Source organism: Rhinolophus sinicus, linkage group LG03 (assembly GCF_036562045.2).
Source record: "Rhinolophus sinicus isolate RSC01 linkage group LG03, ASM3656204v1, whole genome shotgun sequence".
Classification (NCBI taxonomy): domain Eukaryota; kingdom Metazoa; phylum Chordata; class Mammalia; order Chiroptera; family Rhinolophidae; genus Rhinolophus; species Rhinolophus sinicus.
In genome coordinates this window covers 71,857,942-71,877,804 of record NC_133753.1, presented here as the reverse complement: position 1 = coordinate 71,877,804, position 19,863 = coordinate 71,857,942, and the positions used below count along the sequence as shown (strand labels likewise).

General features: G+C 51.7%; 2 protein-coding genes across 22 annotated transcripts; one reads left to right on the top strand and one right to left on the bottom strand.

Moving 5' to 3' along the window:
- Positions 1-1,346: 1,346 nt before the first annotated feature.
- On the top strand, positions 1,347-10,498 carry NDRG2 (NDRG family member 2). Of its 19 annotated transcripts, none has more exons than XM_074327986.1 (18): positions 1,347-1,801; positions 3,017-3,079; positions 3,216-3,282; positions 3,997-4,077; positions 4,419-4,460; positions 5,110-5,215; positions 5,420-5,540; positions 5,728-5,790; positions 6,722-6,782; positions 7,000-7,086; positions 7,282-7,338; positions 7,514-7,617; positions 8,099-8,143; positions 8,413-8,464; positions 8,720-8,767; positions 9,048-9,083; positions 9,236-9,287; positions 9,516-10,498. In XM_074327986.1, the coding sequence occupies exons 4-18, from the start codon at positions 4,003-4,005 to the stop codon at positions 9,680-9,682; spliced, it is 1,116 nt and encodes a 371-aa protein (XP_074184087.1). In that variant the 5' UTR covers positions 1,347-1,801; positions 3,017-3,079; positions 3,216-3,282; positions 3,997-4,002; the 3' UTR covers positions 9,683-10,498. The 19 variants fall into 19 exon arrangements, with proteins under 19 accessions (XP_074184087.1, XP_074184084.1, XP_074184095.1 ...); XM_074327984.1 differs by having other exon boundaries at positions 1,493-1,592; XM_074327987.1 differs by lacking the exon at positions 1,347-1,801 and adding an exon at positions 2,246-2,273.
- A 6,172-nt stretch (positions 10,499-16,670) lies between these two features.
- Positions 16,671-19,839, bottom strand: SLC39A2 (solute carrier family 39 member 2). 3 transcript variants are annotated; one of them, XM_074327980.1, is made up of 4 exons: positions 18,626-19,839; positions 18,316-18,446; positions 18,025-18,075; positions 16,671-17,595 (listed from the first exon to the last, which is right to left on the bottom strand). In XM_074327980.1, exons 1-4 carry the CDS (start codon positions 18,738-18,740, stop codon positions 16,963-16,965), a joined length of 930 nt encoding a protein of 309 aa, XP_074184081.1. In that variant the 5' UTR covers positions 18,741-19,839; the 3' UTR covers positions 16,671-16,962. The 3 variants fall into 3 exon arrangements, with proteins under 3 accessions (XP_074184081.1, XP_074184083.1, XP_074184082.1); XM_074327982.1 differs by having other exon boundaries at positions 17,471-17,595; positions 18,025-18,070; XM_074327981.1 differs by lacking the exon at positions 16,671-17,595 and having other exon boundaries at positions 17,636-18,070.
- Positions 19,840-19,863: the final 24 nt, after the last annotated feature.

Genomic DNA, 19,863 nt, shown 5'->3' with positions numbered 1-19,863 from the left:
AAGGTATAGTTTGAAGCTGCTTCTGGATCAAGAAAAGAAAGTTAGAGAGGTTATCTTTGTTGGGCCACTTACACCAGGGCTGCGCTGGGACCTGCCCTGACATAAAGTAACCTTATCTTAGGGCAGAAGCAGCCTCATTTCTGCCTGTAGCAGGCCGAGACCCCTAGGACTAGGAAGCAAACAGATCCCAGTGGAAATTTCCCACCTCCGGCCTGCCCCTGCGTAGGCCCCTTATCAGGTTCCCCCTGAGTCATCCTGACCTAGAGACGAATTTAGATGCTGGAACCTCTAGGTCCTTCCCTCCCCCACTCCAAGTAAGACTACTTTAGACACATCAGAGAAAGCAGCAAACAAAAGTTCTCACTCTAGACATTCTTTCTCCCCACGTTTCAGGAGGGCTGGTGAAATCTGTCTCCTCTCCTTTATGTATTAGATCTAATTCCAGCATGTTTTCCTTGTCCAGGAGAGAGTGTTAAACTGGCATCCAGAGGGGAGAAGGGACTAGGCGAGGAGCCAGAGTGTCCAGCTTCTGTGCCAGTTTCTGGGGAAATTGTTATGAAGGGAGTGGGGGAAAGAAGTAGAGGAAACCTTGGGTGCATCAAATTAGGGAATGTAGGGGGGTCCTTTAGATTTGGGTTATTGAAAGCTGGGTTTTATCCTGACCAGTTCTCCTACTCTGGGTTACCTCCTCTCTCTTAGCCCCTCCTTCTTTCCAATAGACCCTGCCAAGTGGGGATGAAAGGGGCATTGATGTTCCTTGGATGGGAGGGGGATTGTGGGCGGTGAGGGGGGCTGTGGGGGGTAGTTCCCAGGCAGGAGGGTAATTTGGGGGTCTTGGGGGGGCAGTCTGTACTGGTGTTGCAGTTGGCAGCTTCAGTTCCATTGGCCATTGTTTCCAACTGGCCTGGCGCCCAGCCCCCAAATGGCAACTCAGGAACCAGGCTGAAGGAGAATGGGGTGGGGACCCTGGGGGGAGGGGAGCTGGAACGGGCGCAGGTGGGGAGAAATTCAATCTGGTTTCCTTTTGCCTAAGACAACTTCGAATTCCCTTAGCCACATAACTATCCCATTCAAGGTGGCCCTCCTCTTAGGAGCACAGGGAGGGTGCATCTAGGTAGGGGGATGGCAGAGCAAGTGAGTCCAGGGCAGCAAACCCACCCATACCCTCAGAGAGACCGAGCAGTCCCTGAGAAACCGTCGCCTGGGCATTACGATTCAGCTGGGCCGAGCTGGTCTCACCCTCCTTCTTTGGGCCGGACTAGGAGGGGTTAGCGCTGAAGCCACAGGGTCTCTTGAGTCTCAGCCCGGGACACTGCGTCCTCCCCAAGCCCCCACTCCACCCCCGCAGAGCTAACTCCGCCTCCGCGCCTGTTTACCCCAGAGTCAGAGCCCCTGGGGGTCCCCGGCCACTCCCCCACCCCCCCTTGGGGCCTTGACCTGGGAGTCCCCGTTGGCCATCCTCTTCCCCCTTCTTGCGATCTCCCTCTATTTATAGCGGTCCCCCGCATTCCCCGCCCCCCCTCCCCTCCTTGTTTTCCAACTTCTCTAGGAGCAGCCGGACAGCAGGCATCGGGACGCAGCACACAGAGGAGGTACCAGGACCCTGGGCGCCCCGGAGTTGGAACTCCTGCTTCCTCGACGCCCCCTCCCTTACCCACTCCGTGCTGGCACACCTGCCCCTCCCAGCTGGCGAGACCCCTTCCTCCTCAGCGACGATCTCCGCCCACCCTCAGCGACGATCTTCCCCCAGCTCTCCTTCCTGAACCAGGCTCTCTTTTTCCGGGCGGGCGGAGTCGAAATCGTGGGTGTCAGCACCCTGGGTTGTCTCCCGCTACCCGTCCCCACAAATGAGTCTGTGGGTGAAGGAAGGAGCCACAGTGCGATAGGCAGACCTAGGTCACGGGTGGGGGTGGTGTTGAGGGCGGCCGTGGGGATTCCCCGTAGGACTAAGGGATCCCTGCACACCCCACAACCCCCTGGTTGCGTGGGGATGTGTGGGGAGCGCGAGCGGAGACCGGAAGCACCCACAGTTTGCTTTTCTTAGAGTTTCCCTCCACTGTCCCCGCCCTGCACAGTCCCCCTCCCGAGCGGCAGACAGCCTAGAGCGGGATAAGGGGGGGCGTGTTTACTGGGGGTCTGGGGCGGATCCGCGGGGAGCTGTCGGCTGGTGGGCGGGCTGGGGCGGGCCTGGGGCGGGTCTGTGGGGAGCTGGAGTTCGGGCGGGCTGGAGAGTCAAAGGCAAGTGAAGGTGGAAGCCGCCGCGGAGGCAGCAGGTAGGGGGAGGGGCAGGCGAGGGGCTGCAGGGCCTGGCTGGCGCCAGCCCGGCCGGTGGGCGGTTTGATCCTAATCTCTGGTAGCCGACCGCTGGGGGAAGGGGCCCGCAAGGAGGGGGCGCTGGGCTGCTGCGCACAAAGACAGAGCTTCGGCGGGCAGCAGGGCGTGTTTGGGGCGTGCGCGAGGTGGTGTCCAGGGTCCAGGGCGCTGGGTGCCCGCCGCGCGAGGATGTCGGTCCCCACGCGGGCGGGCAGCGTAGGAACGAGTCCTGGGTGCTGGGCCCAGTCAGTCCCATCCCTCCTATCCATCTTTCCCGGCTGGCGCTAGGCCCTTGCGGGTCGTCAGTCAGGGGAGGCTGGGAGGAGATTGTGGGACCGCCCTCCTCGCCTTTCTCCACTTGCGGGACACACACCGAGACTGGGTGGAGGAGAGAAGAGAATGCACGAGGCCTTTTAAATTCTTTTTTTTAAATGGCGGAGGGAAGCAGCTATGCTCTGCTACCCTCATCTCACGAGAGAGCTGTCAAAAGTTGGGGATCCCCTAGTCCCCACTTCTAGTTTGCAAATAGGAAAGTGAAGCCAAGAGTAGTACTGACTGGGCCAAGGTCACACCAGTAGTTGAAGAGCCCGCGACTAGAATCCAGAGGTTTTGACACAAGCCACGCGCCTTTCTCCACATCAGCACTTTCTTCTTTCCTGGCTCCAGCCTGGGCTTGATACCTGCTCTCCATGTTGCCCCGCAGGCCCTTCCAGCCTGTATTGGTTCTAGCCGAAGCCTAGAGAAGACGTCTTTACTGGAATCAGGGGTACAGATGGGGGAGGGTTAGTGACCTGGGGAGGGTTGGTTATTCAGGTAGTCCAGATCTTGGCTGAGGCTTTCTGTTCCTAAAAGACCCAGAGTCTGTCTCCCAGGTCATTCACCTCATTGCCTTGTTTTCTCAGACCCCAGAGCCAGAAGCAGTGAGAACCCTGACCCCTAACCCCACTGCATCCAGCCAATAGGAGCCCAGTAAGTGACCCCACCCCCAGGCTGTAGGCTCTTTACTGTGTTTGTCTGCAGGCATACTCTGCTCCTCACCGGCCCCACTAATGTTGAATGTATGCTGATTTATTCACAGGGGGGAGGGACAGCCTTGGAAAGAAGGGAGAGTTTGGGTCAGTTGGGCACAGATGTTCCTTGTCCCTCTTTTCTTGTTTCCCCCTCCCCCTCTTGGTCATGTTACTCAGGTCATTTTTAGCCCCTTTCCTTTTGAGCTGCTGACCTTGGGGCTTTAGTTGAAGGTTACAGTCAGTTGTGAACTCGCAGTACCCTCCTTTAGTATTTTTGGAGTACCCAGTCACTGAGCCACGATTTCATCCCCCTACCTAACTGGGAGTGTGGGGTGACCCTTTAATATAACTGGACCTGCAGTTGCTGCCCCACCCTGATATTTACATCCAGAATAGGGGAGGAGGATCTGGAGGTGTGGGTGTTGAGGGGAACAGTGGGGATGGCCAGTTGGAGGAGAAGTGCTGTCCTCCGTCTTTTTCCACAACTCCTGCTCCCAGTGGCCTGGACATGGAGCTGGGGCAGGAAAGGCTTTCTGAGTCCTGGAGTCATCTTCAGCTCCTGGGGCCACCTGCACCCTGCATTGTCCTGTCCTGAGAAAGGAAGCAGGTATTCAAGGAGATGTGGGAGTGTAGAGACAACCTCCCCAATCTCAGTGTTTCCTTACCCTGCCAGGCCACCATGGCGGAGCTGCAGGAGGTGCAGATCACGGAGGAGAAGCCGCTGTTGCCAGGGCAGACACCTGAGGTGGCCAAGGTTATTAGATACCCTCTGATTCCCAGGCCCGAATTCCAGACCTCCAAGCATCCCCTTCATTGCCTGCCTTTCCAAATCCATAATCTCATTCTAACCCACACCCCTACTTTCTCCACCTGTGCCCAAGTTTCTCCCCCCATGTACCACAATTTGGAGTCTAGGCCTTTGTCATGCCACTGTACTAATCTTCATCCTTTCCATGTCTCTTGTTGTCATCTCTTTCTGTCTTTGATCTCTTGGTCTCTTTATCTACCTCTCTTTATCTGTGTCTGTCACTCCATCTGTGACATTACATGGCTGTGTGTTTCTGTGTGGATCTGTCTGTGTGTGTCTCTCTCCAGGAGGCTGAATTAGCTGCCCGAATCCTCCTGGACCAGGGACAGGTAACAGCTTGGGGCAGTCCCAGGGTGGGAGGAGGGGCGCTCCTCTCCCTCAGGAAAGAGAGGCCCTCCCATTACCTGAATCTTCTCTCTGCTTCCTTCTATTCCTGTCCTTTCCTATCCCCATCTCTCCCCTTTCCTTCCCTTTTCGCTTTTCAGAGTTCCTTGATGCTCTCCAATCTTTCATTATTCTTTTCCACGCTCAAAAATCATCTTCCACTGTCATATTTACCTAAACTAAATTCTTGCTGAACCTGTTTCTAATACAGTGGTACCTCGGTTTTTGAACGTCTCCGTTGATGAACATTTCGGTTTACGAACACTACGTTTTATGGATCTCTGGTATTATTAGATAGTAAAATTCATGCTAAATTCGCAGTTTTAGGGGTCTGGATTTTAAAGGTCTGGAACGGATTAATCCATTTTGCATTACTTGCTATGGGGAAACTGTGCCTCGGTTTTCAAACGTCTCAGAACTTGACCGGTCTTCCGGAATGGATTATGTTCGAAAACCTAGGTGCCACTGTACTTTGTTCCCTTTTCCTCTCTTTGCCCCTCCCCCCACACCAACTCCGCAACTTTTACGGAGGTCCCCCTCCTGCCTCTTTTCCTCTCAGTAACGCCTACCTGATGGTGACCTATTTTCCTGCAGACTCACTCTGTGGAGACACCTTATGGCTCTGTTACTTTTACTGTCTATGGCACCCCCAAACCAAAACGTCCAGCGATACTCACCTACCATGATGTGGGACTCAACTGTAAGGATCTTCACTTCCCCTCCCACCCCTTTTGGGAAGAGGCTGGGGGAAGGGTCCACATGGGCAGGAAGGGAGCCATGTGGCATGTCAAGGAGAAGTTCTCTCCTAATGTGACTGTGGCATGAAAGAAAGAGGGTGGGTTCTGACTTGGGGACACTTTCCCCTGTCTGATTCTACTGTTGGGGTGATGGGAATTCTCTTTAGATAAATCTTGCTTCCAGCCGCTGTTTCAATTCGGGGATATGCAGGAAATCATTCAGAACTTCGTGCGGGTTCATGTGGATGCTCCTGGGATGGAAGAGGGGGCTCCTGTATTCCCTTTGGGGTGAGAATTAGCTCCCTTCCTCCTCATCAGACTGTGAGGTACAGGGCAGATGTGGGGAAGATTGGACCAGGGGAGGAGGAAAGGGAAGGCAGTGGTGATTCTGCGACAGGACAAGTAGGACTCCCTGAGGTGGGGACAGTAGGGGCAGGTTGGTATTTTCCTTAACATTCATTCCTCTCTTCCCCAGATATCAGTACCCGTCTCTGGACCAGCTTGCAGACATGATCCCTTGCATCCTGCAGTACTTAAAGTAAGAAGCCTGGGGATCCCTTCAAACCAGAGTTCTGTTTTCAGCATAAGGTGGCCCTTAAAACTCCTATGTCCACCAGGGTTCCTGCGCGAATTTTGGTCTCTGGCTTAGATGTATCCTTCCTTCTGTATGCTGCCAACCTGATTGTTGAGAGGAAGGAGGGTGGGTTTGGAAAACTGACTTGAGTCAGCCGAGTAGCCCTAATACAGGACAGAAAAGGGAAGGGGCTATGTGAGGCCCTGCCTCAGGCTGAGGAGGGATCAGAAAGCTAGAGAGGAAGAGGAGGGGGTGACATAATCCCTGAGGAACCAGACAGACCTGTCTCTGTTCCTCCCACTCCCCCTCCATACGCACACCTGGGAGCTGGGAGCCCTGTGTGCAAACGAGAGCGGGAGAAGGAGGGGAAAGCCGGGCAAGGCCTCCTTGGTATGTACGTGGGACACTGATGACTCCTGGGCTCTGTCCTTGGCTTGGCTTTTCCTGGACACCAGAGCCCCAGGCAGCTCTGGTTCACCTCTTTGGCTCTCTGGAACCCCACTCTTCCTGCTATTCACTGAAGTTGGGTTGTTGTGTTTTTTTTTTACATCTTGCTTAGAGTTCCCTCCTTCTCAGTTCCTTCCTCTAGAGGAACCAGGAACTAAAACAGAACAAGTTGAACTAGCTCCTGAAAACAGAATGGACAAAGAGTTAGCTAGGAAGACAGTATCTGGTGTGTTGGTGGATGGGTGTTTCTTTTTAAGACACTAACTCGCCAAGAGAGAGCTGGAGAAAGACTTTAGGGTCCTACACTAACTACCAGTGTCAGTTTTTGAGCTCCTTGGCAGGTGCCTTTCTGTCCTTTGTGCCTGTGGCCTTAGGAAAGAGGGTAAGGAGTTTGGAAAGGCAAAGTTTTGGACATCGGGGCCCATTAGATATACTTTCCCTTTTACAGTTTCTCCACAATAATTGGAATTGGTGTTGGAGCTGGAGCCTACATCCTGTCACGATATGCTGTAAGATATAAAAACCACCCGATGAGGGAAGGCGGGTCTAAGGCCCATGGCAGGCTGATTAAGAGAGCATTGTTTGCTAGTGTGTGTTTGGCGGGAGGACATGGATGCCAGGGTGGAGAGGGAAGCCCCGTGGCGGCCTAAGAGTGGGTGGAACTAAGTGGGGAGGGGAGACGGCCATGCACTGCCTCTGATTTCCCTTCCTTCTGCTGCCCTTCAGCTTAACCACCAGGATTCAGTCGAGGGACTTGTCCTCATCAACATTGATCCCAATGCCAAGGGTTGGATGGACTGGGCAGCCCACAAGGTTTGGAGGGGCCTGTGTGCTGAGATCTAGGGTCGGGGTTCTCTTATATGGGTCCAGTTAGGCTCTACCAGTATAACTGATTGGCCTGTGAACTTCAAGGAGGGCGGCACAGAGCAGGAAAGAAGCTGTGTCACTTTGCCTGGGTCTCTTCTCCCCATAATGTCCTGAGCTTTCTTACCTGCCCTTTCCTTGTAGCTTACAGGCCTTACCTCTTCCATTTCGGAGATGATCCTTGGACATCTTTTCAGCCAGGTAAGTGGTTGTGGAAGATGGAGGAAGAAGAGGGGACCAGCAGGGACTTGAATGCTTGGGGTGAATTCCTTAGCTGGGACAGGGTATGCGGAGGGAAGAAGGCTTGTCTCTTCACATCCAGTAACTGTTGGCTTCTCTTCCCAACCCTGATTTTTCTTTCCTTTCTTTGCTTCAGGAAGAGCTGTCTGGAAATTCTGAGTTGATACAAAAGTATAAAAATATCATTACACATGCTCCCAATCTGGAGAACATTGAACTGTACTGGAACAGCTATAACAAGTGAGTGGGCAGTGTGTGTGCGTGTGCATGTGAAAGCAATGTAGAAGCAGTGGCTGGGGGTGATGGGGAGGCAGAGAGGAGGAGAGGGACGTCCAGAAGGTACACCACATGCAAGGAGGGTGGGATTTGCTGTGCACCTGGGGCAACTGCAGGACAGGCCCAGAGGGAGGAATTGTGAGGAGCTATCCCCCTTTCTCCTATTTCCTTCCCTTGCAGTTTTGGGTTCCCAGAAGTGAGATGATGGTCTGTCCTGTGCCCTTCCTCCCATTCACCCCGCTCTGACCAGGGACCTGGAGCACAATGTCTATAGAGATTGCGCTTGAGGCCTGCCTGTTACCTTCCCCTTTGGTTCCCACTTTTAATCACCAATATTTGATTGTAGTTTCTGGCAGGAAGATAGCTTCCTCATGGGGGAGATACTTTATATCTGGATGGATAACACTGCCTGCCTAAAATTCCTACTCTTTTAACCTCTCTCTAGCCGCCGAGACCTGAACTTTGAGCGTGGAGGTGATATCACTCTCAAGTAAGACTTTAAGACCTAGAGTTTTGCCTCTCTCCCTGGATTTTCCCTAGGTGCTTATATCCTTTAGAAGGAGAATCTTTTGCCAGGCAATTTTATTGTCCCCTCCCACCCCATCCCAATTAACAAATCACCACCCACTAGGTCTTCTGCCTTTGAATCCTCTTGGTGAGGTCAGAGGAGCCAGACATTTTTCCAGCTGCTCTTCTGGGAAGGAGGTGGGTGAGGGAATGCCAGGGCTCACTACCTCCTCCCTGACACTGTGCCTCTAGGTGCCCTGTGATGCTGGTGGTAGGAGACCAAGCACCCCACGAAGATGCAGTGGTCAGTAGGGAATTTGGGGGTGGGTGAGGGAGGTTTGGAGTCCTAGGGTGGTGGTTAAGAGGGGTATCTTGCCAAGAGGCAAGCTCAGTTTGGGACAGGGAGAGTAACTTTGGTACGTAAGAGATTGATTCTTGGGAAAAAGGAAATGGGTAGGGGCTGATAAGAAAGGAACTGGGGTCTGGGTCCCTGGGTCCTTTGGACTGGAGGGGCCACAGGGAGTGTGACCTCATTCATTCAACTTCCTGCTCACTCCAGGTGGAATGTAACTCCAAGCTGGACCCCATCCAGACCTCTTTCCTCAAGGTCAGTCACCCTACTCCATGCCCAGCCTGACTCCTGTCCAGAGCAATAGATCCTGAATCCTAGATTCAGCTTCCAGGCCTAGGCCTCCAGGGTCCTTCCTGGGAGCAAGTGCAATGCACAAAGTAAAAACAGAAATAAAAACAAACAAACAAACAAACAAAAACCAATAAAACAAAAAACCCCTATGGGGAAGCAGGGAAGAGACCCTTTTCTGCCTCCCAGCCTGGCTCACTTTATTCATGTGTGTATCACTTTTTTTGGGTGTCTCTCTCCTGAACAGATGGCCGACTCTGGAGGTCAGCCCCAGCTGACTCAGGTGAGTACCCCTGCCATCCGTGGGATGGGATATTAGTAGCACTGGGCTATACACCCTTTGCCATACAACCCATCCCCAACCTGCAGGGCCTGGGGCTCCAATGCAGCTCCTAACCTCACCTCACTCTCCCTCTCCTCTTCTTGCTTCCACAGCCAGGCAAGCTGACCGAGGCCATCAAGTACTTCCTGCAAGGCATGGGCTACAGTGAGTATGGGGGTCAGAGGCTATCATGAGGACGAGGGATTGCTACATAGGAGGAAGGTTGGCCACTGAGGGGAGGAAGCATTTTAGGCTAATTCCTGGACTTAACCACCACCTGCCAAATCAAGCTCATTGACTCCCTGGTCCCATTTGTAACTATCGTCTCCACCCAAGCACCCCACTCTGAGTTACCTCCTCTCTGACTGCCTACTTATCCTTCTCTCTCCACAGTGGCCTCTTCCTGTATGACTCGCCTGTCCCGTTCTCGCACAGCCTCCCTGACCAGTGCGGCATCCTTTGATGGCAACCGGTCCCGCTCTCGCACCCTGTCCCAGAGCAGCGAGTCTGGGACTCTCCCTTCAGGGCCCCCAGGGCACACCATGGAGGTCTCCTGTTGAGTGGCCCTTGTTGCCCTGGTGTGGGACCCACCCTCACCTCCCCCAGCACTAACCTGGGAGGTGCATAGGGCACTGGGCCAGAGTGAGCAAGGGAAGATGGGCAGATCATGTGGGGACATGACCTTGATCTTTGATTGCTTCCCTAACCTTGACCTCTAACTTGTGATTTCTCTCAGCTGAGAGAGAGATCTTAATATCTCTTAGGGACCCAGACCCCTAAATGATCCCTTTCCCTCATTCTTGTGTTAAGGCGGAGAGGGCATGTGTCCCCTCTCCCTAATCTAGGTGTCTGTAGATGAGGGATAAGAGGTTGCTGTAGTTGTCCGTGGTGCCTCCCCCAGACTCTCCCTACTCATCCCATTGCAAGGATAGGGCTGGGTCTCCATTCACCAAAGCGGACATGGCTTCTCATTAACCCTTCAGGTCTCTGAAGGGTATGGGCCTAAATGAATGTGTCAGGGGAGGCTTGCTGCTGGGTTAGTTGTCCTCAGGATGTGAGAGAAACATCCAGTGTGTGAATGGAAGTTGGAGTGGGAGGTGGTGGGCAATGAACAAGTTTGAGGAAAGGACTAGAGCTGAGGCAATAGGAAGGGGCCTGGGGCCATTGGCTGCACTAACTTTGGTAGCTATCGAGACAGTGTGTCTAGAGTGGGAAGCGGGTAGGAACCAAGCTGGGGCAGGGCTGCTTAGGGCTTGGCATAGGAGTGGAAAGGGCTATTTTGGGGCTCTGACCACAGTGTGTTATGTGTGGAAGGTGCTCTCCTGTCTCCCACAACTTCTGCTGTAACAATAAACTGTAGAGGAATTTGATCACCATTATTCTTTGTCTGAATATGCCTGCGTCGTGCCCCTTTCCCACCTTCTTCCTGACCAACTCTCACATTCTCGAAGTGACATAAGCCATAGGAGGGGGCCCGTAGAGCATAGACACTTCACTAAATGTGACGACGTAATACCTATTCAGCAGATTGGTGTTGTCCTTGATATTGGTAGTACCTTTACATCTTGGGAGAGGAACTACTGAGATCTTAGAAGACTTCGGTATCAGATACTGAGAAATGCATAGGATTTCAGAGACGTCACCAACATCATGATCTTAAAGCCGGAAGTACAGAAAGCTGACGTGCCCAAGGACATCTCGTGACCCACCTTCCTGAAGGATCCTTCAAGGGTCACCTGGATTCCATTTTAGGCGACCCCAGGCCGTTGGGGGTCAGTACAATCAGCAGACCAGGACTCATCCAGTTACTAGCAGGGTTGGGTTTTTCATGGTTGATCCCAATTTAAAGACTCCTTCAGATGAGTCCCAGCAGCAAGGAGGGTTTCCTGTCAGGAATCCTCCCAGTGAATCCAAGAATTCGGGGAGTTAGACTGTGTGGATCTCTGAGAAGCTTTCAAGTGTGAACAATAATCATGAAGAGGACTTGATATTTTGTGGCCGTTGCAGGCTGATTCTGGGGCCCTTGGGGCACAACAAGTAAAAATGAAACGGTACTTTACAGTGTTATTGGCCAGAGAACTGTGGGTGGAATATAACAAGGTCATTTGCCAGATTATAGAAACCCCACAGGCAATTATACACTTTCCTCCGTGAAACTGAGCTGACGACTAATGCAGCTCGATGTCCAGTGCTGACACGCTGACATGGAAGTAGAGCCTGGAACATGTCCGTGGTTCTTGAGCATTTCATCACTCTCAGGACTGAGTCTATTGTAAACGCAGTAGGCGAGGATCAGGAAGGGCGAGGCTGTAGCTGCGTAATAGCTGCGCCTTATGGAAGGGAAGGCGGGTCTTAGCACATCCACCTGCACAGATAACACTGCTAGCAGGGGAATCTCAGAAGAGGGAGAGAACCTCATTTTTGTGCACATATGTTAGTGCGTGAGTACATACCTGTCATGGAGGTGGTGTGTGAAGTGGGTGGTGACCATGTATGTCTCTCCTGTAGACGTCCCTACATAAGAAACCCAGAGTTAAGGTGGAGGGAGAGATGCTCTCTGCTGGCAGCAAGGGTGGGGTTTTCTGCCCCTGTCTGACCTCACTTTGTCAGTCCTAGACAATCCAGGAGAGCCCATGGGGACGCAGTGCCCCCCTGTGGTAGCCATGGTTCTTCTAACTTTCCCCAGTTCCCAGTTCCCTTTCTAAGTCTCCCATGTTCCTTGTGCTTCTACACAGTAGCTACATAGGGAGGGCCTGATTCCGTGGTCTGTGGCTCCTGCCCACTCTCAAGGTCAGAGCTCAGAGGCTCAGAGGAGAGGTGGGGAGACTTCACAGAAGCTGAACCACAAATCCCACTTTTTGTCTCTGCTTCAGGCTTAGGCCTCCTGGTTCTCTCTTCTCATTCTCAAGGAATGTGCTCCCCCGACTTTGGGGACAGAAGTCCAAGAGAGCTAAGAGAGGATTCGATGGGAAGGAGAATAAGAAGGAGGAATATAGTGACGCGAGCCTTGTGGTGTCAGCGTGAAAATTATGCTGCTCATGAAGAGATTTTCAAGGGTAATTCTCTGGTGGCACACAAATAGTGGAACTGTAGCAGGAGGGATGGATAAATACACAGTAGAAGCAGAATGCATTGTATATTTGACATTCAATGAATCTAAAGATAGTAACTCAGAACAAAATTGAAATAAACAGGAAATAATCGAAACTGGAGTCTAAGCATCCTCACAGACTGGGGTCTGGGGCACCCCTGTGTGCTCCCCTTTTGCTTCACCTTTGTGAGTGGCCATGGGCTCCTCCCATAGGTCACTGGGGGGAGTGTGAGGGTGCCTGGTAGGTTGGCACACCCACAGGTACCAACCCACTCCAATTCTGGCCACTTCCTTGTAATTTGTCAACCAGAGTCAGGAGCCAGGGACTGAGTCCTACGGTGATGGAGGCAAGACCCTGGAAAAGTGTCCTTCAGGGGAAGGGTGAAGTGGAACGAATTATCTCAGAAGAGTTCATTGGGAGCTCCTCGAGTTTTGTTCCTGGTCGTATCTTGTTCTCTGACTGACTGCCCACGCTGCTCCGGGATAGTTGCTAATCTCTGGTTTCTCTCTGATGCTGTTCCCCATCTTCCTGTCTTCACAGATTGTCATCTTACAACTGCAGTACCCAAATCCAACCCTCGGGAGCAGAGGAAAGATGGGGAGCTCCAAAGGATTGCTTCAGAGAGCCATTTATTGGTGCAAAAATGGAAAACTGTCTCTATGTGGAAGAGCAATAGGAGGGCTCTTCTTCTGATGTCATTTTTTTCCTATTTAAATATATATAAAAACGTGTGAGGTGTAGAATGAGGGGTAAAGGGGCACAGAGGTTAAGAAGACTTGAAAACTGTTCCACATAAATTCTCTTGTGACTATTCTAGTGAGCTTCTCCTCTTATGCTTTTTCCCATCCTACATATCTTTTCTCCTATTTTTAGTTTTCAACTCGCACAATTCTAATTGTTTTCAGTTACACCCTGTCTCTCAAGGCTAAATCAAGGTGTACTCCTGATTCTGGCTTCTAGTCACCACACCCCAGGTAACTCAGCTCTCCCTGTCCTGTGGTTCTCATGTCTGTGATTCATCCTTCCTTGTTTCTATCTCACATAAAACTACACTCATCTTCTGCTTTCTTGTAGCCCTCTCTGGCTCTGCTGGGGAATCCTATCTTCTGAAAATGATCCAGATTGTTCCTTTTCCTGATACCGATTTCTCTCTATGGAGCCATTCTCTAGCTTTATTCCAGCTTTTGATATAATATAGTTCAAACTAAAGATGGTTCCTGTCCTGGTTGGTAAGGATCTTGGGAAAGAGAAAGGAAATGGTCATGGGGAGGAAAGAAAGCATTGGTGGCTGAAAGCAGAAGTGGCTAAAGGAGAATCTAAGGGCTCCTGGGTTGGGAGGAGGCAAAAAGGGTGACTCATCTGTGCTTGAAATCTCCTGACCTCTGCTCATTTACCTCAACTGCTGATAGCATCAGTGACCCAGAAACATATGAAGAGTCCCAGAGTCTAATGTACTTCTCCTCAAGTCTCTTCTCCATAGTCGTACATATCCTCTGTACCAGAAATAGCTCTCTAACCTCCATATAATCGTATCCCTTCCTATTTGCTCTTTCAAAGTCTGACCTGTACTTACTGACGCGGATCTACCTGCAGTGCACCCACACATTTTTGTCCTTCAGCTTCTGTTTGGGTGTGGCCAACGAGAGACATGGCAGTAGATCCAAGAGTAGGAGAATGAAGGGATTCCTCTGGCTTCCTCCTTGTGGAGCCCCTGCAGGCGGGTTGTAGCCCACTACCAAATGGCACAGCTTTCAGTGCATGGCTCTGTCGAGTTTCCAGTAACTGCTCCTTCCCTTCAGCCCAGGTAATATCATTGCTCTTACCCAGTCGCAGGGTGTTAGCTGCTCCGTCCTAACCCTGCCCACACATTCTGTATGCTCCCTTTGTTAAACTTGCTCAGTGATTCAACATGCTCTCTGCCTTCTCTAGACACCCTAACAGCTGGGCTTCAAACCCATGGTCAGACAATTAAGTTCACAAACTCATCCTAGAAAAAGTGCTACATACCTCATTGCTGAATATCACTATGGTCACCTTCAAGTACTCCCCTTGAGAAGCTATCCACTGAAGCCAGCGCCTAGTCCACCCTTCAAAGTAATTTTGGAACTCTTTCTGAATGGCCATCAGAGCTGTTGCCGTATTACCCTTGATGTCCTGAATGTCATCAAAATGTCTGTTTCAATTATTTCCTGTATCTTCGGGTAAACAGAGATGTCATTGGGGACCAGATCAGGTTGAGTAGGGAGGGTGTTCCAATACAGTTATTTGTTTACTGGCTATAAACTCCCTCACTTGCCATGTGAGCTGGTGCATTGTTGTGATGCAAGAGCCATGAATTGTTGGTGAAAAGTTCAGGTTGTCTAACTTTTTTTTTTTTTTTAACAGGACTTTATTGGGGAACAGTGTGTACTTCCAGAACTTTTTTTTTCCAAGTCAAGTTGTTGTCCTTTCAGTCTTAGTTGTGGAGGGCGCAGCTCAGCTCCAGGTCCAGTTGCCATTGCTAGTTGCAGGGAGCGCAGCCCACCATCCCTTGCGGGAATCGAACTGGCAACCTTGTGGTTGAGAGCCGGCGCTCCAACCAACTGAGCCATCCAGGAGCTCAGCGGCAGCTCAGCTCAAGGTGCCACGTTCAATCTTAGTTGCAGGGGGCGCTGCCAACCATCCCTTGTGGGACTCGAGGAATCGAACTGGCAACCTTGTGGTTGAGAGCCCATGCTCCAACCAACTGAGCCATCCAGGAGGCAGCTCAGCTCAAGGTGCCATGTTTAATCTTAGTTGCAGGGGGTGGAGCCCACCATCCCTTGCGGGACTCAAGGAATTGAACTTTGAACCGGCAACCTTGTGGTTGAGAGCCCACTGGCCCATGTGGGAATCGAACCGGCAGCCTTCGGAGTTAGGAGCACGGAGCTCCAACTGCCGGAGCCACCGGGCCGGGCCCAGGTTGTCTAACTTTTTCACGTAGCACTTCCAAATAGTAAACTTGGTCAACTGTCCAGTTGGTACAAATTCATATTGAATAATCCCTCTGATATCAAAAAAGGTTAGCAACATCGTCACAACAAGTTCGTGAACTTATTTGTCTGACTTCATATAAGATGGGATGTACAGGTAAGTTAAAGGCGGAGAAGGTAAAGGTCAGAAGAGAATCTGTATACTGAGCTTTCCTTAGTCACAGAAACATGGGTTTAAAGCCCAGCTAGCTATATGCTCAAGTTACTTGTTTCCTGCCTGCGCTTCCCTAGACTTACAATGGGGATGGTATCTACCTGACGGGCTTGGGGAGGTGAGATAATGCACGTGGAAGCGACAGTACAGTGCCTGACCCATAGCGATGCTGTGTGGAAACTATTATTATTATAACACAGGCCCTATTCTCGGTGTGCTGCGTGTGAGTGCGTTGAATACTGAAGGGAAGCAGGATAGGATGGTGCTTCAGGAAAATTATTTCCTGAGTCAGACATTTTTATTTAGTTTTGCCTTTAGCTTGGCTTTTCACTGATCCCTGGGTGTATAAGTTAGGCTTGTGAGAAGGTTTGCATATCTTAATTTGTGGGGAGGGGAATGGAATGGACAGACAGAAATGAAATGAGACGAGAATGAAACTCAGGAGACCTTGCCCATGTTAAAGGCACTTGGGCTTCTACACTGACAATATCCAAAGGGGCAAAGTGGTGAAGGTGCCTGAGCTCACAGGGCACACCTTCTCTTTCCCTGTTTCTCCACCAAGTCTGAGATATTCCTCCCTCTCATGGGTCAGGGGGTGGGCAGCAGTCGACCTGCTCCTCCTCAATTCCAGATAATCGGTTTCTGTATTGGTGCTGTTTTTAAGAGAAGCAACATTGCAGGGATTACTCAACTGAAAGACAAATGGTCCAGTGGGGTGGGGCCCGGGGCATAGTGGCAGGTAGGACAGGCAGAAGGCTCTACCACATGGCAGAGCCAAGTAATCACCCTCAGCATTCATCTGGCGCCTTTCTCCCGCTCCAAACACACTGCTTCTTAATCCCTCAGCACAAGGAAGCTGGAAGGAAACAGAGGCTCAAAGAGCTATCATGCCCTCGAGGCCACACAGGGCTCAGTGTGAAAAATAGGAACCAGATGGAAATAGGCTCCATCTCGTCTGATCTCCAGAGTCTGTTGGACATGTTGGGGACGGCTGACAACAGGTATTGGGAGTGGGGTGGGCGTGGTTAGTGTAGGGAACAATCTGGATCCTCATGGTTTCTGTTCTTAAACCTCTTCTCTAAATGCTGGGAACTCTGGCTCAATATTTCAACACCTGTGAGTAAGGTTGGAATTTCAGCAATGCTCCCATATCCGGGGGGCATGGCTGCAATCGACCAAGTGGCTAGGGGCTCTGAATCTAGAAGAAAAGACTGTCTAACACTCACCCTTCCCACTCCCCACTCTACCTGGCAGCTCTTCGGCAACCCGGAGAGATGAAGCACAGCATGGCTGAAGGGAAGGGTGAAATGGACATTTTATTACACAAGGTAGCAAAAATGGGACAAGAGTCAAATCTAGAGTGATGGTCTTTAAATCGGTTCTCCAATGTATAGGCACTCAACCTAAAATAATCATCCTTTTCTCAGTCCTGGGTGAGCAATGGGATCTCATGTAGGAAAAGCTGGGGACCAGTTCACGGGGATGATGCCTAGTGAATTGCACTTAGTCTCGGGAGAGAAATGTCTGAGGGCCAAAGCCATTTGGGAGATCATTAGAGAGAGGTCCATCAGAAGTCAGGAATCTCAGGCCCACAATGCAATAAGGGCCATGAAGGCAAAACCAGCGGCCACACAGCCCCACTTGGCCAGAGGGGCCTCAGGGCCAACTAGCTCCCGGGGCAGAATTTCTAGGAAGGTGACATACAGGAAGGTACCAGCTGCCACACCCTCTAACACAGCCTGGGCTAAGCCTCGCCCCCCTTCAGAGTCTCCTGCAGCCACAGCCAGCCCTATGGCTACACCCAGGGGGGACATGAGAGCGAATGACAGAATGGAGAACACGGCCCATCGTGTTCCAGTGCCTGCCTGCACCAGCCGCAGACCTACACCAAACACCACGAGCCCCTTGTGAGCCAGGACAGCAACACAGAGCTGCACGGTAGCCACTACTGTCGTCTGCAGCCCCACAGCTAGACCTTCAAACACTGAGTGAAAGGAGAGTGAGAGCAGGAGGATGAGGGCGCGGAAGGGACTGCGTGAGGATGAGGGGAGCGATCCATGGCTGTGGAGTCCAAGGACGTGAGCCCCACCGCACTCCTCCTCCTGCACTTTTGATCCTCCAGGAGCTCCAGGACAGCACTGCAATGCCAGCGACTCCAAAAGGAAGACCAGGAAGAAGCCCAGGGAGATGATGAGCTCTCCGTAGGGATAGTTCGTCTGGGAACAGAGAAAGGGGCTGTGAGATGGGAAAGGATGGAAGAAGAGTGGATGGACGTGGGATGGCAGACTGAAGAGAACGTGAAACGTGGGACTAGAACATAAAAGCGTTGGGGAGCGAAGCCCAGAGGAGGTATGGGCATGCAGCAAGAGACCAGAGGACCCAGGGACACAGTATCAGTAGGGTTAGGAGTACGGAAAAACGATGTGAAGCATGGCAGAGGGTGCAAAGAATGAGAGCAAAGCAGGAGGTCTGTCTGGGGTGTCATACACCCAGAAGGATCTGGTCAACTCCTTTCCCCAGGGTCTGAGCTGAGGAGCACAGGGATTCCTGGAATTCCTCACATCCTTCCCTCAGAAGGGTCTGGGTATGACAGAAGTCTCCGGTTTTCCTCACCCTCCAGGTAGGGGCTGGTGGAAGATACTTACATCATCTGAACTAACATCATCAGAAAAATTTCCCTCACTCTCTGTCCTGTTCTAGGGAGAAAAAAACAGAAATTAGATCAGGCATGGAGCAGCTCAGCTTCCTGTCCTGTCCCGTCAGCTCCACTGATTTCCTTAAAGCCCAAGCTGAGCTGTTGTCATCATTCCACACGACACTGAAGCTGTCATCTTCCCAGTCATTCCACCCTTGTCCTTGGCTCCATCACTTTCCCCCTTCTTCCCTTGCTTCTGTTCATCATTCTGGCCTCCCAAGCCCACGACTCAGCTGCTCACCTGCATCACGAACTTCTGGATCTCGGATTCAATTCCCTCTAGGGCTTCAGCGGTCATGTGCATGAACCCTGCTCCCAGGAAAACACCAGCAGAAATGCAGCCCAGGAGGCTGAGGACCCGGCGGTGACGACCTAATAAACAGGAATTATAATCCAGTTGGTGATGAGATGGACAAAGGCAACTAAAGAGCAACAGGCAGCACCCAACATCCCAAGCTTGGGGATGGCGAGAGAATCAGAGCAAGGAGTCAGGATAGCAGGATAGGGAAGTCAGACTTAGGTTATTGGGCAAGGATGAGAGAGGGCTATACCTGTGGCTCTCTCAATCTGGAACCATTTGAAGCAGATGGGAATGAGGCCACAGACCAGGGTGAGAGCCAACAGAGCAAACAGGCAGCCAATTTTTACTCCTAGTAATGGTTCCATCCTTGGGGTACAGGATAAGCAGAGGCCTCCGAATGACAAATGGAGTTACAAACTTTGGAGCAGGACTGGTGCCTTAGGTGGTCTGAGCTGCAGTGTCCACTCCCGAGATTCTGGAGGCTGTTGTGATCCTCTCTGTTCTGGGCTGCCTCTGCTTATGCAGCCTTGCATAGCTGACTGGGGCCCTGCCCAGCTTCCCGCCCTCTCCCTGCAGGGAGGCCCCTCCCCTGGCTCACGCCTCCTGAACTTGGAAACCAGAAAGTCCAGACTCCCTGTCAGGCACAGCCCTGTGCTGTGTCTTCTCTCCTTCAGTTCCATGACTAATCCAAGGGCTGTGGACTGTCTTAGTTCATGCCTGGGGCTGGTCTAATGTTGTCTATGGTAGCTACTTCCCAGCTGTTTTGCATTGGGGACAACCTGGTCCTGCATCACACAGGACATTTGATCTAAACCTTCCACTCCAACCCAAGTCTTAGATTGCTTTGCTGATACCTGAACTGTACCCTTTCAGAGGGGATTTGGGGCCACCTGGGGGTAAGTAGGAGGTGGGGCTGAGAGGTGGTGCTGCCACCACTCTGTGAGAACTAGATGAAGGGACTCCTCTTTCCTGTCACCTTGGAAAAATAGCTCCAAGTATGGAAATGTCTAGTGGGGCGTTGAGGTTTCCAGTATTACAACATTGATATTGTTACAACTTCTGACTGTGCCTGTTTCCTGACATGTATTGTGTTAGGATCGAGAGTTTTAATACAAAGAAAGTTGCTCTAGCTCTGAAACAGCAAGGCTAGGGGAAAACTGAGAAATGAACCAAGTACACGGAAGGACCCTGCCTGGGGAAATGGGTGGAGATGAAGATGCCGTCCTGATGGGGATCACCTCTTGAGGGAGATGCATGAAGCAAACTCTGGGGGAGCTGATGAACCCTGAGAAAGATGACAGGGAAGGACGGAGGGAGAAAAAACTCGAGGCTCGGCAGCTGCTGGTCCCCTATTCAGGTGGCCTACCAGCCCTGAGACCTGCTGAGCCAGTTCTGAGTGCTGGTGCGGCTTTCCGCACTCCTGCAGTTACTTCCCTGGGACGTCCTGGTCTCTGGGAGAAGCTGTAGTATTCTTATTCTTACAGGAGC

Coding starts and splice junctions, on each gene's coding strand:
- NDRG2 (XM_074327986.1), top strand. CDS start 4,003: ATGGCGGAGCTGCAGGAGGTGCAGATCACGGAGGAGAAGCCGCTGTTG. Junction 5,216..5,419: donor CCATGATGTGGGACTCAACT/GTAAGGATCTTC, acceptor AATTCTCTTTAG/ATAAATCTTGCTTCCAGCCG. Junction 5,791..6,721: donor TGCATCCTGCAGTACTTAAA/GTAAGAAGCCTG, acceptor TCCCTTTTACAG/TTTCTCCACAATAATTGGAA.
- SLC39A2 (XM_074327980.1), bottom strand. CDS start 18,740: ATGGAACCATTACTAGGAGTAAAAATTGGCTGCCTGTTTGCTCTGTTG. Junction 18,447..18,625: donor CCAGATTGAGAGAGCCACAG/GTATAGCCCTCT, acceptor CCTGTTTATTAG/GTCGTCACCGCCGGGTCCTC. Junction 17,596..18,024: donor ATGATGTTAGTTCAGATGAT/GTAAGTATCTTC, acceptor CTCTGTTCCCAG/ACGAACTATCCCTACGGAGA.